General features: G+C 32.5%; 3 protein-coding genes across 3 annotated transcripts in view; 1 reads left to right on the top strand and 2 right to left on the bottom strand.

Moving 5' to 3' along the window:
• Window positions 1-106: 106 nt before the first annotated feature.
• dx (deltex E3 ubiquitin ligase) overlaps window positions 107-16,971 on the top strand; it is a 30,250-nt gene continuing 13,385 nt past the window's right edge. Inside the window, exons 1-4 of the mRNA XM_090108639.1 lie at window positions 107-273; window positions 2,354-2,566; window positions 3,197-3,333; window positions 5,315-5,525. Of these exons, the coding sequence (XP_089964765.1) occupies window positions 2,368-2,566; window positions 3,197-3,333; window positions 5,315-5,525 (547 nt within the window). The 5' untranslated portion in view covers window positions 107-273; window positions 2,354-2,367. The remainder of the gene's footprint in view (window positions 274-2,353; window positions 2,567-3,196; window positions 3,334-5,314; window positions 5,526-16,971) is intronic.
• On the bottom strand, window positions 7,024-10,970 carry LOC149903693 (uncharacterized). Its single transcript, XM_090108634.1, has 2 exons — window positions 10,529-10,970; window positions 7,024-10,442 (listed from the first exon to the last, which is right to left on the bottom strand). The coding sequence occupies exon 2, from the start codon at window positions 10,367-10,369 to the stop codon at window positions 9,242-9,244; it is 1,128 nt and encodes a 375-aa protein (XP_089964760.1). The 5' UTR covers window positions 10,370-10,442; window positions 10,529-10,970; the 3' UTR covers window positions 7,024-9,241.
• Window positions 13,594-15,493, bottom strand: LOC149903694 (uncharacterized). The gene is made up of 2 exons (XM_090108635.1): window positions 15,256-15,493; window positions 13,594-15,169 (listed from the first exon to the last, which is right to left on the bottom strand). Exon 2 carries the CDS (start codon window positions 15,094-15,096, stop codon window positions 13,969-13,971), a length of 1,128 nt encoding a protein of 375 aa, XP_089964761.1. The 5' UTR covers window positions 15,097-15,169; window positions 15,256-15,493; the 3' UTR covers window positions 13,594-13,968.

The raw sequence follows: 16,971 nt of genomic DNA on the forward strand, positions 1-16,971 counted from the left end.
TCCTTATACATATTTACGTTTTTAATCTGTGATCATAACTCAAAAATCCTAATTGTCACTTGTCAGTTGTGTTGTCAGTTTATGATGGAATCGACGCTATTTTCTGTGAATTTGTTTGTTTATTCGTTCACCAGTAAGTTAAAGTAAGTAAAAAGAACTTCGATGAAAAGGCATATCAATGATTAAAAGTTATTTTGAAAGCCTCCAGCCAAAACTCCAAACCCTCCTTGAAAGCCATAAGGAATAAGTTCACAGTTTAATTTTTACAAGATGGTAAGTGACAACAAGTTAATTGTTGTTTATTAGTTTCTGGAATCGAAATCTTTATTGGTACAATACAATCAAATCATCAAGCATTATATTTAGTTAACTATATTCAACTCGTTAAAACTGCTCATCATTTCGAGAAAACGCTAAGACTAAATATGAGAATGGAGTACTTTTATTAGTACATATAATGCTATGATGATTCTCCTAGCATGTTGTATGTTTGAATCTAATCATATTGACATCACTACCTAGTATTGAACCGTTCCTTCTATATTTTAATGATTAATATTGTGTTTGAATTTTACAAAACTTTATTTTTAGTAATCCACATAGTTTAAATAAAAGTGGCATAGCTTTTAATTGACTACTTAAAATCTTAGAATACATAAACTGACATAGAAGCAGTTTATGCCAACAAACTGGCAGTTAAAGCCATCCCGCGTTATCTAAATAAATAAAAACTTTAAGGACATAAAGAAATATCTACATTCTACACACACACACAAACATAGTAACATATACATTCACATACTCTGTAGTGAGATAAAGATAGTATATACATCTAAACCATTAGCCAAAAAGAGTAAGCAAAATAACCTACTAAATGCAACCTGGCTAATTAGCTGACTTCAGATGGAACAAGTTTGTACATGCATGCCGCTTCTACCTCAGTTTATATAAGCTTAGAAACAAATAGACTTATATGTTTTCTAAGCTTAAAATATATCATTTTTTGTAAATCAGGTGATTAAATATTTTTTCGCAAGAAATTGAAATGAAGACTTTATAATAAACTAGAGGTCCGCCCCGGCTTCGCCCGTGGTACATATTTCGCAATAAAAGGTAGCCTATGTCCTTTCTCGGGTATCAAAATATCTCCCTACCAAATTTCATGCAAATTGGTTCAGTAGTTTAGGCGTGATTGAGTAACAGACAGACAGACAGAGTTACTTTCGCATTTATAATATTAGTAATTAGTATGGATTCAAGCATTGAGCTGAAATAAATTCCTCTATAATGAAGATAATATTTTTATGAAATACATAAATAATTTGTACATTAAATATAATTTTCTTATCAAAATCTACTTCCTGTTTAATGAGATTATCTTTTATACGTCACATGGGAATATTTAATTGAAATAATTTGTAATATTTGTAATATATATTATAAAGGCGAAAGTTTGTAAGGATGTATGGATGTTTGTTACTCTTTCACGTAAAAACTACTGAACCGATTACAATGAAATTTAGCACACATATAGAGGGTAACTTGGATTAACACATAGGATAGTTTTTATCCCGGAAATCCCACGGGAACAGGAACTATGCGGGTTTTCCTTTGCAAACGCGGGTGAAGCCGCGGGCGGAAATCTAGTTTGTAATAATTTATACTATCTATACTGATATTATGCCGCCTCTTTGGTACAGTGGTTGACGCGTGAGCGTAGCACCGAGGGGTCCTGGGTTCGATTCCCGGTGGAGATGACGAAAAAAAATGTCTCGGTCTGGTAGGACACAGAAGGCTGATCACCTACTTGTCCCTAAAGAAAATCGATCAGTAAAACAGATGTATAATGCATCTGCCCCTTACCCCACTAGGGGACATGGCACTTTTTTATACTGATATTACAAAGATGAAGAGTTTGTTTGTTTGAACACACTAAGAGCGTATACGCACTATGCGGGTAGCCGCATTGCGGGTAGCCGTCCGGCTGACCGCAAGCACAATTATGTACGTAATATTCATTTCTATGCGCACTGCGATGCGGCTACCGCAGACCGCACAGTGCGCATAGAAATGAATATTACGTACATAATTGTGCTTGCGGTCAGCCGGACGGCTACCCGCAATGCGGCTACCCGCATAGTGCGTATACGCTCTAAGGGTCCAGTTAGAAAATTTTACATTTAAAAGTTAGAATATTACATAGTGGGGTTAGAATAAGCATATGCTCGTTTGATGTAAAATGTAAATGCACCGTTGTACAAAAATGATAATTGACGCATCACATATTATTATCATAAGACCTATTTCACGGCAATTTTCGTCCATATAAACTCCATTAATAATTCTATTACAGACAATGCACCGGTGATGTCTTCCGTGCACTGCGTGGTTGTGTGGGAGTGGCAGCATGAAGGCCAGTGGCTGCCGCACTCCCCTGGTGTAGCGAGGACACTAGAGCGAGCACATGCTAAGAAACTGACGAGGGTGGTACTGGCTGATGCTGAACCGGCGCTCAAGGGACATTACGTGAACTTGCGCACATTGACACAGTGCTCGGAGACGTCGGGTATGTTTTTTTATTAGTTGGCTGTTTAAATGTGCCACAAGTTATGTTATCAATTCAATGCTATTGTCAAGGTTGACTGATAAAGTTATTCACAATTGAATGAGTGTACCAAAAGTGCCTGTTACTTCCTGAATTTAAAATATAATATTTCCATAATTCCTATGTGTCATGGAAAATAAAAAAATGTGTGCGTGTACTAGTGTACACACGTAAGAAGTGAAACTTCTTTATGACCTTAATTTTCGAAAAATAATTTACTTTAAGCAACTTTACAGAAATACGTCGAATCACGCGTGGTAGGGATAAGAAAAAGATGGCGCGTAACGGAAAAATGTCACGCGTAACGAAAAAATGTTACACTAAATTTTTTTCCAACCCCGATATAGAAGTTGCACTTCAAAAATTCAAAACATTTAAGATTTTCATTTGTTTTGTGTGTAGAGCGGACATTGCTAACTTTTAATAGGCACATATTTATTGACAATGATTGTCTGAATTATAAAATGAAACGGATTAAAAGTGTTTAAAATGATTGCAACAAAATACCCTCATAAACAATTTTTGCATGGTCAAATTAAAACAGCTACAGACGATTACAACCTCATAAAATAATCTCTTAAACACATGTAGGAGTATCAGAATGCCGCGTGCGTCGTTCGTGCTACAGCGTGCAGTCGCCGGGCGGGCGCGGCGTGCGCTGGGAGTGGGCGCGGCTCGCGGACCCGCCAAGAGCTGCTGAACTGCGATATGATCCGTTGCCGATGGAGGTAAAAAAAAGTTTATGTGACTCAAAAACAAAAAAAAATGTATGCGTACACACGTAAGAAGTGAAACTTCTTTATGACCAAAAATGTCACGAGTATGGCGTAACGCAAAAATGTCACGCGTACGGCGTAACGCAAAAATGTCACGCGTACGGCGTAACGCAAAAATGTTACACTAAATTTTTGTCCAACATGATAAAGAAGTTTCACTTCAAAAACAAGGAATATACAGATCTAATTTGCAGGTAGAGATTGTCTAATCTAAAAATGAACGCCCCTCCACTAAACTTAATTGTTTCAATGTGTGAGGACAAATAATTATTGAACCACTTTTATATGTGTGCGCGCGGCGATTCTACTGCAAACTTTGACTTTCGCGCACTCATTTGTCAACTAATCGGGCAATCAGTTCAGGTGCCTAGCATTGTATGGCGGGGAGAGCGCGCTTTGTACGGAATGACACGTCCGTTCTGTCGTGCATCGCGTCATTTATGCACTAGTTGGCCAACTGGTCCTGTCGTTCGGGCATGGACAGGACTGGAGGACTGAACGACCAATGAGGCAGACCAATTTGTGTGTATTGCGTCTATACACGTACTTTGAATGTGATCGTAAACACAGTGGAGGGGCGTTCATTTTTAGATTAGACAATCTCTACATACATTTTTTAGGTAGTTGTTTAAACTTGATTTTGTGTTCTAGTTGTGTGATTTTGTATCTAGTATCTTTTTGGTGTTTACGTTTATAGAATACAACTGTTAATTAAATTCCATCTTGTCAATTATTGAAGTGAATCATAACAAAATGCAACCAATTTTATTAATATATACCTTTAATTTATTGGTATAGCGTGAACCTTGTATAATTTGCAAATAGAGTATAATAGTATAGTAGTAAAATAAAGTGAAAAGTAATTTTTAACAGATCCAACATCTAGATTACCTTTAAAAAATTATGTTACTCCATAAAGTACAGGGTGTCCAGCAGCAGATTTCAATGTTTGAACGCTTCTAGTTTTAAAACGCGACGTGCTAGGGGGACGCGGGGGGTGTCATTCAGCGCGTGAGTTCTGCGGATTTTTTAGTCGCCATGGAGCAGTGGAGCGGAGAGCATCGCGCTTATGCTATTGAGGCATACTTTTCGGGTGATTTCGCTGGCGAAAACACGCCGTCGGTTTAATAACCATTATCAAATTCATCGTTTAAGAGATGGACCTTCGATAAATTTGATAGAGTCGTGGCTAGCAAGGTTTAGGGCTACAGGTTCAGTCATTAATAACCCTAGGCCGGGACCAGCACCATCAGTATCCACGATAGAAAACATTAAACTTGTTATGAATTCTGTAATTGAAAATCCTCGTTTATCACTTCGCACACGTTCGTCGATATTGGGAATTCCTAAATCGTTTTTCAGGTCATTATGTGAAAAAAGGTTAAGCTCCATCCATACTAAATTCAGATTATTCAAGATTTGCTACGGCTCATACTGCTAATGTGTCAATGAATTCAGTGCGGCAGTTATTTCCTGAAAAGCACATATCCCGAAACGGCACCATCCCGTGGCCACCCAGGTCACCAGACCTAAGTCCATGTGACTTTTTCTTGTAGGGCTATCTAAAAACTGTGGTTTACCAATCAAATCCAACAACCATAAGACAACTGAAGGAAAATATCCGGGCTGAAATAAACAGAATTCCCAGTTCCCTTTGCAAACAAGTTTTTCTCAACATGCGGAATAGATGGAGGAGTGTGTGAGAGTAGAAGGGCGGCATTTGGAAAATGTAATTTTCAGGAGATAAAATCCGCACTCGTCTTCTTTTGACTTTAATAAAAATATTTTGTTTAGAAATAATACTTCTTTTTTTACAAGCCCTCAAACATTGAAATCTGCCACTGGACACCCTGTATATACTATTTTTTTCATAAATAACTCGGATGTAACTGGTTAAAAATATAGTATATGAAAAAACAATGATTTTTCCCAGATCCAATGCCACCTAGAAGAAGCGTGGGACCGCGGGATCGACGCTGTCACATTCGAAGGCTGGTCAGCGTCGCTGTGCAACATGACAGCGCAGCGGCACAGTGCAGCGGGCTCAGCGCTGAGACTGCTGAGACGCGCCGCCCACCCCCCCTACCCGCTGACCAGGTCCCCGCCCGTGCCGCCGGTGTTGCCAGATCGGCCGGTCGTTGATGGTGAGTTGTAAAAAATCACGAAAAAATACCGGCCGAATTGATAACCTTTTGAAGTCGGTTAAAAATTGGGATAAAGGTTTGTTCAGTCTTATAAGATATCCGTTTCGGCGCGTCTTTTGCGTACAGCTGTTGATCTTATTGTTATTTATGTAATGGTGAATTATAGAAACAAAAAACCAAAGTTGTTGCTCTGTAACAAGAGATTTATTTTTATTTTCACAAAACACAATTATTTTACAATTAAACATTTAATACAAGTTATACTTAATTACTAACCTGTAACAAGAGAAACAACATTAAAAGCTATTGCTTCAAATAATGTTTGCTCTTAAATATTTCTTTATAAAATAAACCACGTTGCTTAATCACTTTTAAAAAACCAGAGAGTATAAATTTTAAGGAATGAACCATAACGAGCAGAGCTGTCACCACAGATTAAATACTTTAAAATTAATAAATGTAAAAGACAATGTTATTCAAAATGCAATGAAGTAGGGAAAGAGCTTCATTTCATTTTACATCTCCCCCCCTAAAATGTTATACAGCTAAATAATAGAATGACATATTATGTAGTTATTTAATAGAATGATAATGCTATTTAGACAGTGGTATAAGCTTGGTAATGTGAAACAAGTTAGATTCAAATTTTTTGTAACCCGTATTTACTTTATAAATAGAGTTAGATAATTTTTCCAAAATTTTATAAGGTCCAATCTTTAATTCGTCAAGTTTTTTCCTGTTTAACCGATTGCCATTTTCCACATAGACAAAGTCTCCTGCTTTCAATTGAATATTTTTTCTATTTTTGTCGAATTGTTGCTTATTATAATTATGTGATTTGATAGTTCTCTCCAAAGCGATCTTCCTATCTTGTAATAAATCATTTTGTGTTTTATGTTCTCTCAATTCGTCAGGTAACATATTAATAACTCTTCCTTCCATTAAATATATTGGTGAAAATCCGGTCACAGTGTGTTCAGTTTCATTATATTTCCGGGTACATTCATGGGCAATAGTTGTCCATGCTACTTTATCGTTCTTTTCATTTATTTTACACCTTATCCTGTTCACTAACGTTTGGTTTAAGCGTTCATTTATTCCATTTGAAAACGGTGCATTTACTGCGGTAAAGACAATAGGTATGTTTTCTTGTTTTAAGAAATTTTTGAACTCTTTAGAATTTATTCCTGGGTATTGATCTGATAGGATCATCCCAATTTTATTTTCAGGAGTAATTTTTTTTACAAGTTTTATAAAATCATTTCCGCTTTGAGTTTTTGATGTCAATATGTAAGCATACCTAGTGAAATGGTCAATTAAAAGATGTAAATAGGTCTTAGTAGAGCGAGAGCCCCCAAATCCACCAATGGTATCTATTGAGACTATTTCAAAGGGATACGAAGCGGGACCCAGATGAGACATTAGTCCATATTTAAATTTAGTTCTGGATTTATTTTTTATGCATATTTCACAATTATCACATATTTGTTTAATATTATGTATTAAATTTTTCGCTGTATAATATGGTTTGATTTTATTTTCTGTTTGTGTTCTTCCTATATGACAATATGTATGGTGTATGTTTTTTATTAATTTTTTACTAAATTCTTCGGTGAGTATAATTTTCTCTTTTTTTCCTATTTTTTTTAAATATATTTTGTCTTTTAATATAAGTTTATTTTTATATAGTCTTATACTTTCATTGTTCTCTTGATCATTCTTGATGTCTTCTATATTAATAAAATTTACTGTTTTCAAAATTTCATCCTGATTTATATGTGGTTCTAATACAGGGTTTCTGTTTAAACTGTCTGCTTCTAAATTATTCTTTCCCGGTGAGTATATAATTTCAAAGTTAAATTGTGATAAGTAATATGTAAGATCTCCAAGTTCTTCATCCGTTCTTGCCTTTATATTCATTTTTTCTAACGGTTTATGATCTGTAAACACTTTAAATTTTTTTCCTATGAGCCAATGTTGCCAGTATTTTACGGCTTCTTTAATCGCTAAACATTCAAGATAAATAGCTTTTTTCCGTTTTTGACTTTCATTTAATTTTCTCGAAAAATAGGCGCATGGCTTTTCTTCTCCATTTTCTTGGAGTTGTTTCAAAATAGCCCCTATACCTTGTATGCTTGCATCTGTATAAATATGTATGGGTAAATTTGGATCAAATATTTCTAAAATAGGTTTCATGCAAAGCAATTTTTTTATGGTATCAAAAGTTTCTTGACATTTTTCTGTCCAATAAAATTTTTGATCTTTCCTTAATAAATTATGGATTGGATCTAGCATGATAGATATATTTGGTATATATTTACCATAGAAATTTATTTTTCCTAAAAACTGTCGAATGTTTTTCTTCGTTTTTGGAATCGGAAAATCTTTTATAGCTATTAAATTGTCCTTGAGTGGAGAAACTGTGTTATTTCTTATTATGTGACCTAGATACTTCACAGAATCCTGAGCAAAAGTACATTTAGAGAATTTTAATCTAAAGCCCTCCTTTGAAATAGCTTCTAATAATAATGATAAATGTTTAATGTGTTCAGCGAATGTCTGTGAAAAAACTAAAATGTCATCAATAAAATTTACTGTAAAATTGGATAGTTGATGTTTTCTAATAATGCTAGTTAGTATTCTTTGGAAAATTGCAGGAGAAGTTTTTAAACCAAATGGTAGACAGGTCCATTGAAAGTGATTTTCCTGAGTAACAAACGCTGTTTTTTTCCTGTCTTCCACTTTTAAAGGAATAGACCAGAATGCAGAATTTATATCTAATGTAGAGAAAAATTTACAATTTCTTGTTTTAACCATTAAATCCTCTATAAGCGGAAATGGTTGAGACTGAGGAACCACTATTTTATTGAGATCCCTGAAATCTATGCATAATCTAGACTTTCGGCCTTCTTCTTTTTTGTAGGCTAATGTTACAGGGGCCGCAAAAGGACTATAAGATTCTTCAATTAGGTTTTTCTCTAACAATTTTGAAACTTGTTTTTCTATTTCTTTTTTATCCTCAAAATTGCACCTATATGGCCTCTTGCTACAATATGTGTCGACTAGTAAATCTATATGTGCTTCATAGCCCTGCACTGAACCTACATCATATTTATCTTTTGCAAATAGTGTTTTATATTTGCTAATTAAATCATCTATTTCTGACCGTTGCTGAATGTTCAAGTGATTCACTGAGATATTAAAGTTTTTGACTTCTATGTGTTCATTAAAGTTTACTTTATATTTATCATTCATAAAAAAATTATTTGTTACTTCCCTATCCTTGTTTACATCCATGAAATATTGTTTGTTTTGAATCTTATCCCCTGTTGAGTCAGAAACATTCTTGTTTATTTGACTTATCTTGTCAATTGATTTTTGTGTAATCTCTAAGTTTTCATTTTGAATCAGTTGAAAAGATTTAATGCAATCCAATCCAATCAAAAAATCATATTCAAAATTTTGTTCATCTATGACAAAAACAGGTATATTTTTTTCCATTTCAAATATTTTAATTTTTAATGTTACTATTCCTGTTGACTTTTTTACACCATTAATCGTCCTTAAATTTGCCTGACAACTGCTGTGGTTGTTGGGGTTATTTTTTTTTGCTAATAATCTTGAATTAATTAAACTTACATTTGAACCTGAATCATAAACCCCTAATGTTTCCACAGAATCATTTATTATTAACTTAATTTTGATTAATGGTGGAATTAACAGTTTTTTGGATCTATTTCATTTAGACTTAATTCTAATTCAGAATTGTTAACACTTCTAATAAGTTCTTTTTTTGAGCGATCACCGTCTTTATTTTTGTACCAACATACCGATTCAGAATGATAACGAGTAGCTTTCTTTTCTTTCTCACAGATCCGACAAGGTCGGTCTTTTAAATTTTCTTCTTTAATTTTTTTCGGGTCGACTCCCTTTTTATCTAAAATTTTCTTATTTATTAAATGTTCTAAGCCCCGAATACTATTAAACAAATCCTCAGTCTCTTTCAATTGATTTCTATCAATTTTATCAGCAATAAAATTAGGTAACCCAATTACAATTAAATCAATTAAAGTAGGTTTATCTATTAATTTGTTTATCTCTAATAAAAGTCTTTCCTTCTTTAGAGCATATTCTAACAATGAGCCCTGCCTATATTTAAACAAAAAAGCATACCTTATTGGTGTCCAGCCCTTGGTCGCATAAGTTTCACAAAAGTTTTTTTTCCAAATATACCATTTTGAACTTATTGTATATTTTATAAGCATAGAATTATACCAATCTTGACATGAGTCGTCCAAAAATAACCTAAACACTTGAATCTTCTGAATATCTTCATCGATGCCTATACGAGTACACTCAGCTTCAAAGATGTCCATCCACTGTGTTACACTTGATGTTCTTTTTGTGAATTTTTCTATTACAAACTTTTCAGATATTGATTTCAAATTAAACTGTTTAGAATCTTTCTTCAATTCCGAGAAATTTTCCAAAATTCTTGTAAGAACTTCTGTTGAAGGTTCATTCGTAAATACCTGCTGTTGTGCTTTTTCTTCCAGAAAATACCCTTTAAATTGCATGTTTCCATCTTCGTCTATATAAGCATCATGTAACTCGGGTGTTAGTGCAATCCATACGTGTCTTTTTTCGTGCCTTCTTTGCAGCGTGGCTTTTAATTTTTGAAAATGTTGGGTTTTTATTACCACGTCGTGTAGTCTCACCGGTTGAAATTGTTCCGGAATGAGGAAAGTGTGGTTATCAGCGTCCATAATTGAGGTTATGCATATTACATTTGTTTTTGGATCCTCGCTTTGTTTTACGGTAAATTCGAATTTTAATTTCTCCATTGTTTAAATATTAGCTTTGTTAATGTTGTTTTGTAATGGTGAATTATAGAAACAAAAAACCAAAGTTGTTGCTCTGTAACAAGAGATTTATTTTTATTTTCACAAAACACAATTATTTTACAATTAAACATTTAATACAAGTTATACTTAATTACTAACCTGTAACAAGAGAAACAACATTAAAAGCTATTGCTTCAAATAATGTTTGCTCTTAAATATTTCTTTATAAAATAAACCACGTTGCTTAATCACTTTTAAAAAACCAGAGAGTATAAATTTTAAGGAATGAACCATAACGAGCAGAGCTGTCACCACAGATTAAATACTTTAAAATTAATAAATGTAAAAGACAATGTTATTCAAAATGCAATGAAGTAGGGAAAGAGCTTCATTTCATTTTACATCTCCCCCCCTAAAATGTTATACAGCTAAATAATAGAATGACATATTATGTAGTTATTTAATAGAATGATAATGCTATTTAGACAGTGGTATAAGCTTGGTAATGTGAAACAAGTTAGATTCAAATTTTTTGTAACCCGTATTTACTTTATAAATAGAGTTAGATAATTTTTCCAAAATTTTATAAGGTCCAATCTTTAATTCGTCAAGTTTTTTCCTGTTTAACCGATTGCCATTTTCCACATAGACAAAGTCTCCTGCTTTCAATTGAATATTTTTTCTATTTTTGTCGAATTGTTGCTTATTATAATTATGTGATTTGATAGTTCTCTCCAAAGCGATCTTCCTATCTTGTAATAAATCATTTTGTGTTTTATGTTCTCTCAATTCGTCAGGTAACATATTAATAACTCTTCCTTCCATTAAATATATTGGTGAAAATCCGGTCACAGTGTGTTCAGTTTCATTATATTTCCGGGTACATTCATGGGCAATAGTTGTCCATGCTACTTTATCGTTCTTTTCATTTATTTTACACCTTATCCTGTTCACTAACGTTTGGTTTAAGCGTTCATTTATTCCATTTGAAAACGGTGCATTTACTGCGGTAAAGACAATAGGTATGTTTTCTTGTTTTAAGAAATTTTTGAACTCTTTAGAATTTATTCCTGGGTATTGATCTGATAGGATCATCCCAATTTTATTTTCAGGAGTAATTTTTTTTACAAGTTTTATAAAATCATTTCCGCTTTGAGTTTTTGATGTCAATATGTAAGCATACCTAGTGAAATGGTCAATTAAAAGATGTAAATAGGTCTTAGTAGAGCGAGAGCCCCCAAATCCACCAATGGTATCTATTGAGACTATTTCAAAGGGATACGAAGCGGGACCCAGATGAGACATTAGTCCATATTTAAATTTAGTTCTGGATTTATTTTTTATGCATATTTCACAATTATCACATATTTGTTTAATATTATGTATTAAATTTTTCGCTGTATAATATGGTTTGATTTTATTTTCTGTTTGTGTTCTTCCTATATGACAATATGTATGGTGTATGTTTTTTATTAATTTTTTACTAAATTCTTCGGTGAGTATAATTTTCTCTTTTTTTCCTATTTTTTTTAAATATATTTTGTCTTTTAATATAAGTTTATTTTTATATAGTCTTATACTTTCATTGTTCTCTTGATCATTCTTGATGTCTTCTATATTAATAAAATTTACTGTTTTCAAAATTTCATCCTGATTTATATGTGGTTCTAATACAGGGTTTCTGTTTAAACTGTCTGCTTCTAAATTATTCTTTCCCGGTGAGTATATAATTTCAAAGTTAAATTGTGATAAGTAATATGTAAGATCTCCAAGTTCTTCATCCGTTCTTGCCTTTATATTCATTTTTTCTAACGGTTTATGATCTGTAAACACTTTAAATTTTTTTCCTATGAGCCAATGTTGCCAGTATTTTACGGCTTCTTTAATCGCTAAACATTCAAGATAAATAGCTTTTTTCCGTTTTTGACTTTCATTTAATTTTCTCGAAAAATAGGCGCATGGCTTTTCTTCTCCATTTTCTTGGAGTTGTTTCAAAATAGCCCCTATACCTTGTATGCTTGCATCTGTATAAATATGTATGGGTAAATTTGGATCAAATATTTCTAAAATAGGTTTCATGCAAAGCAATTTTTTTATGGTATCAAAAGTTTCTTGACATTTTTCTGTCCAATAAAATTTTTGATCTTTCCTTAATAAATTATGGATTGGATCTAGCATGATAGATATATTTGGTATATATTTACCATAGAAATTTATTTTTCCTAAAAACTGTCGAATGTTTTTCTTCGTTTTTGGAATCGGAAAATCTTTTATAGCTATTAAATTGTCCTTGAGTGGAGAAACTGTGTTATTTCTTATTATGTGACCTAGATACTTCACAGAATCCTGAGCAAAAGTACATTTAGAGAATTTTAATCTAAAGCCCTCCTTTGAAATAGCTTCTAATAATAATGATAAATGTTTAATGTGTTCAGCGAATGTCTGTGAAAAAACTAAAATGTCATCAATAAAATTTACTGTAAAATTGGATAGTTGATGTTTTCTAATAATGCTAGTTAGTATTCTTTGGAAAATTGCAGGAGAAGTTTTTAAACCAAATGGTAGACAGGTCCATTGAAAGTGATTTTCCTGAGTAACAAACGCTGTTTTTTTCCTGTCTTCCACTTTTAAAGGAATAGACCAGAATGCAGAATTTATATCTAATGTAGAGAAAAATTTACAATTTCTTGTTTTAACCATTAAATCCTCTATAAGCGGAAATGGTTGAGACTGAGGAACCACTATTTTATTGAGATCCCTGAAATCTATGCATAATCTAGACTTTCGGCCTTCTTCTTTTTTGTAGGCTAATGTTACAGGGGCCGCAAAAGGACTATAAGATTCTTCAATTAGGTTTTTCTCTAACAATTTTGAAACTTGTTTTTCTATTTCTTTTTTATCCTCAAAATTGCACCTATATGGCCTCTTGCTACAATATGTGTCGACTAGTAAATCTATATGTGCTTCATAGCCCTGCACTGAACCTACATCATATTTATCTTTTGCAAATAGTGTTTTATATTTGCTAATTAAATCATCTATTTCTGACCGTTGCTGAATGTTCAAGTGATTCACTGAGATATTAAAGTTTTTGACTTCTATGTGTTCATTAAAGTTTACTTTATATTTATCATTCATAAAAAAATTATTTGTTACTTCCCTATCCTTGTTTACATCCATGAAATATTGTTTGTTTTGAATCTTATCCCCTGTTGGGTCAGAAACATTCTTGTTTATTTGACTTATCTTGTCAATTGATTTTTGTGTAATCTCTAAGTTTTCATTTTGAATCAGTTGAAAAGATTTAATGCAATCCAATCCAATCAAAAAATCATATTCAAAATTTTGTTCATCTATGACAAAAACAGGTATATTTTTTTCCATTTCAAATATTTTAATTTTTAATGTTACTATTCCTGTTGACTTTTTTACACCATTAATCGTCCTTAAATTTGCCTGACAACTGCTGTGGTTGTTGGGGTTATTTTTTTTTGCTAATAATCTTGAATTAATTAAACTTACATTTGAACCTGAATCATAAACCCCTAATGTTTCCACAGAATCATTTATTATTAACTTAATTTTGATTAATGGTGGAATTAACAGTTTTTTGGATCTATTTCATTTAGACTTAATTCTAATTCAGAATTGTTAACACTTCTAATAAGTTCTTTTTTTGAGCGATCACCGTCTTTATTTTTGTACCAACATACCGATTCAGAATGATAACGAGTAGCTTTCTTTTCTTTCTCACAGATCCGACAAGGTCGGTCTTTTAAATTTTCTTCTTTAATTTTTTTCGGGTCGACTCCCTTTTTATCTAAAATTTTCTTATTTATTAAATGTTCTAAGCCCCGAATACTATTAAACAAATCCTCAGTCTCTTTCAATTGATTTCTATCAATTTTATCAGCAATAAAATTAGGTAACCCAATTACAATTAAATCAATTAAAGTAGGTTTATCTATTAATTTGTTTATCTCTAATAAAAGTCTTTCCTTCTTTAGAGCATATTCTAACAATGAGCCCTGCCTATATTTAAACAAAAAAGCATACCTTATTGGTGTCCAGCCCTTGGTCGCATAAGTTTCACAAAAGTTTTTTTTCCAAATATACCATTTTGAACTTATTGTATATTTTATAAGCATAGAATTATACCAATCTTGACATGAGTCGTCCAAAAATAACCTAAACACTTGAATCTTCTGAATATCTTCATCGATGCCTATACGAGTACACTCAGCTTCAAAGATGTCCATCCACTGTGTTACACTTGATGTTCTTTTTGTGAATTTTTCTATTACAAACTTTTCAGATATTGATTTCAAATTAAACTGTTTAGAATCTTTCTTCAATTCCGAGAAATTTTCCAAAATTCTTGTAAGAACTTCTGTTGAAGGTTCATTCGTAAATACCTGCTGTTGTGCTTTTTCTTCCAGAAAATACCCTTTAAATTGCATGTTTCCATCTTCGTCTATATAAGCATCATGTAACTCGGGTGTTAGTGCAATCCATACGTGTCTTTTTTCGTGCCTTCTTTGCAGCGTGGCTTTTAATTTTTGAAAATGTTGGGTTTTTATTACCACGTCGTGTAGTCTCACCGGTTGAAATTGTTCCGGAATGAGGAAAGTGTGGTTATCAGCGTCCATAATTGAGGTTATGCATATTACATTTGTTTTTGGATCCTCGCTTTGTTTTACGGTAAATTCGAATTTTAATTTCTCCATTGTTTAAATATTAGCTTTGTTAATGTTGTTTTGTAATGGTGAATTATAGAAACAAAAAACCAAAGTTGTTGCTCTGTAACAAGAGATTTATTTTTATTTTCACAAAACACAATTATTTTACAATTAAACATTTAATACAAGTTATACTTAATTACTAACCTGTAACAAGAGAAACAACATTAAAAGCTATTGCTTCAAATAATGTTTGCTCTTAAATATTTCTTTATAAAATAAACCACGTTGCTTAATCACTTTTAAAAAACCAGAGAGTATAAATTTTAAGGAATGAACCATAACGAGCAGAGCTGTCACCACAGATTAAATACTTTAAAATTAATAAATGTAAAAGACAATGTTATTCAAAATGCAATGAAGTAGGGAAAGAGCTTCATTTCATTTTACATTTATTTAAGTCTTTAATAAAATTGTACATATAAGAAACTAGCTTCCGCCTGCGGCTTCGCCCGCGTGGTGTTTTGATAAAAGGTAGCCTATGTTCTTTCTCAGGGTCTAAAGATTGTCTGTGCCAAATTTCATCAAAATCGGTTGAGAGGTTTAAACGGGAAAGCGTAGCAGACAGACAGACAGAGTTACTTTCGCATTTATAATGTTATAGTAGGGATTAAGACCTCATTCACACGAGAGTTAAAAAAGCGTTGCGTTAAAACCCGGCGTTGGCGCTTTTTAAACGTTCTCTCTGTGGTTGTTCATACTAACGCCACACCCCGGACACTCCATACAAAATGATCGTTTTGACAGTCACACTGTAGAGACTGCAAATGTGTGTGTTAACGCTTTATGGTTGGCACATTTGTGACTAGCGTAAAAAAAAATTCGCGTTTTTCTGATGAAATACATCCGTAAACAGCACAATATCTAACCATTTTCTACGAAAAACGATAATCACAAATCCAAAATAATAAAATTACTTTAAGGGCTTGGTCTAGTAGTGCAAACAAATGCATCCTGTCATCCTATATGTAAATAATACAAATGTACTAAGGGAAAGTTGCTCCACTTAATTTTTAAAAATTAAATCATTCGTATGCATAATTTAATATTCGTAATAAGTACCAAAAATGACAATTTGAAACAATTTTCGTGAAAATTACACCGGGTGATTTTTTTTTATCAGTACCTACACAAAATTTGCGAATACTTTCTATTGATATCTTCAACTTCATGTTTATATAACTGATCAACTTTTACAAAGAAATTTGGACGAAATATAAAAAAAATAAGCTTTCCATACAAAATGCAGAACTCTATACATTTTTTTCGACCTAAGTTTCTTAGTGAAAGTTGTTCAGTTTAACTAATAAAACGGATAAACAAATTTTGTATATAATAAAAAAATGTAATGTTTGTGTTAAATGAAAACAAAAGATATTTATTTCTGACTAGCTTCCGCCCGCGACTCCGTCCGCGCGGATGTCAGTCGTCGCGTCTTTATTATTTATTATATTATGTATAATATATAGATTTATATTGATAAACCTAATAAATCTTTTGCTAGCATTCTGATGCTTTATCGGTTGCACTGGATTTATCTCTTTTTTTTCAATCGCTTGAATGATATAGGATGGGTCCTTGATGGACATCGAATGCTGAAGTCTCGAATCAATCAATTCTGACAGTAGGCAATTTATGTAAAATCTTGATAATGGTCCATCATTTTATTTTGCCTAAACGTTACATACTCTTTTATATATTCTATTTTTAACGAATGATTCACTCCAGTCCAAACACCAAAAAGCAGACATCTGCTTCTGCAACGTTTAGTTGTCCCTGAATTTGGAAAAAATAGTCATGATTCTTATCTATGACAAAAGTGTTATTTTTTGCATTGTATTTCAAATAATAAATTTTTTTTAA

The sequence above is a fragment of the Colias eurytheme genome, chromosome 13 (assembly GCF_061535395.1).
Source record: "Colias eurytheme isolate Ceu_HAF_F1 chromosome 13, ilColEury1 Martin Lab GWU primary, whole genome shotgun sequence".
Classification (NCBI taxonomy): Eukaryota; Metazoa; Arthropoda; class Insecta; order Lepidoptera; family Pieridae; genus Colias; species Colias eurytheme.

What these genes read in the sequence shown, in the direction of transcription:
- LOC149903693 (XM_090108634.1), bottom strand. Translation starts at nt 10,369, where the DNA reads ATGGAGAAATTAAAATTCGAATTTACCGTAAAACAAAGCGAGGATCCA.
- LOC149903694 (XM_090108635.1), bottom strand. Translation starts at nt 15,096, where the DNA reads ATGGAGAAATTAAAATTCGAATTTACCGTAAAACAAAGCGAGGATCCA.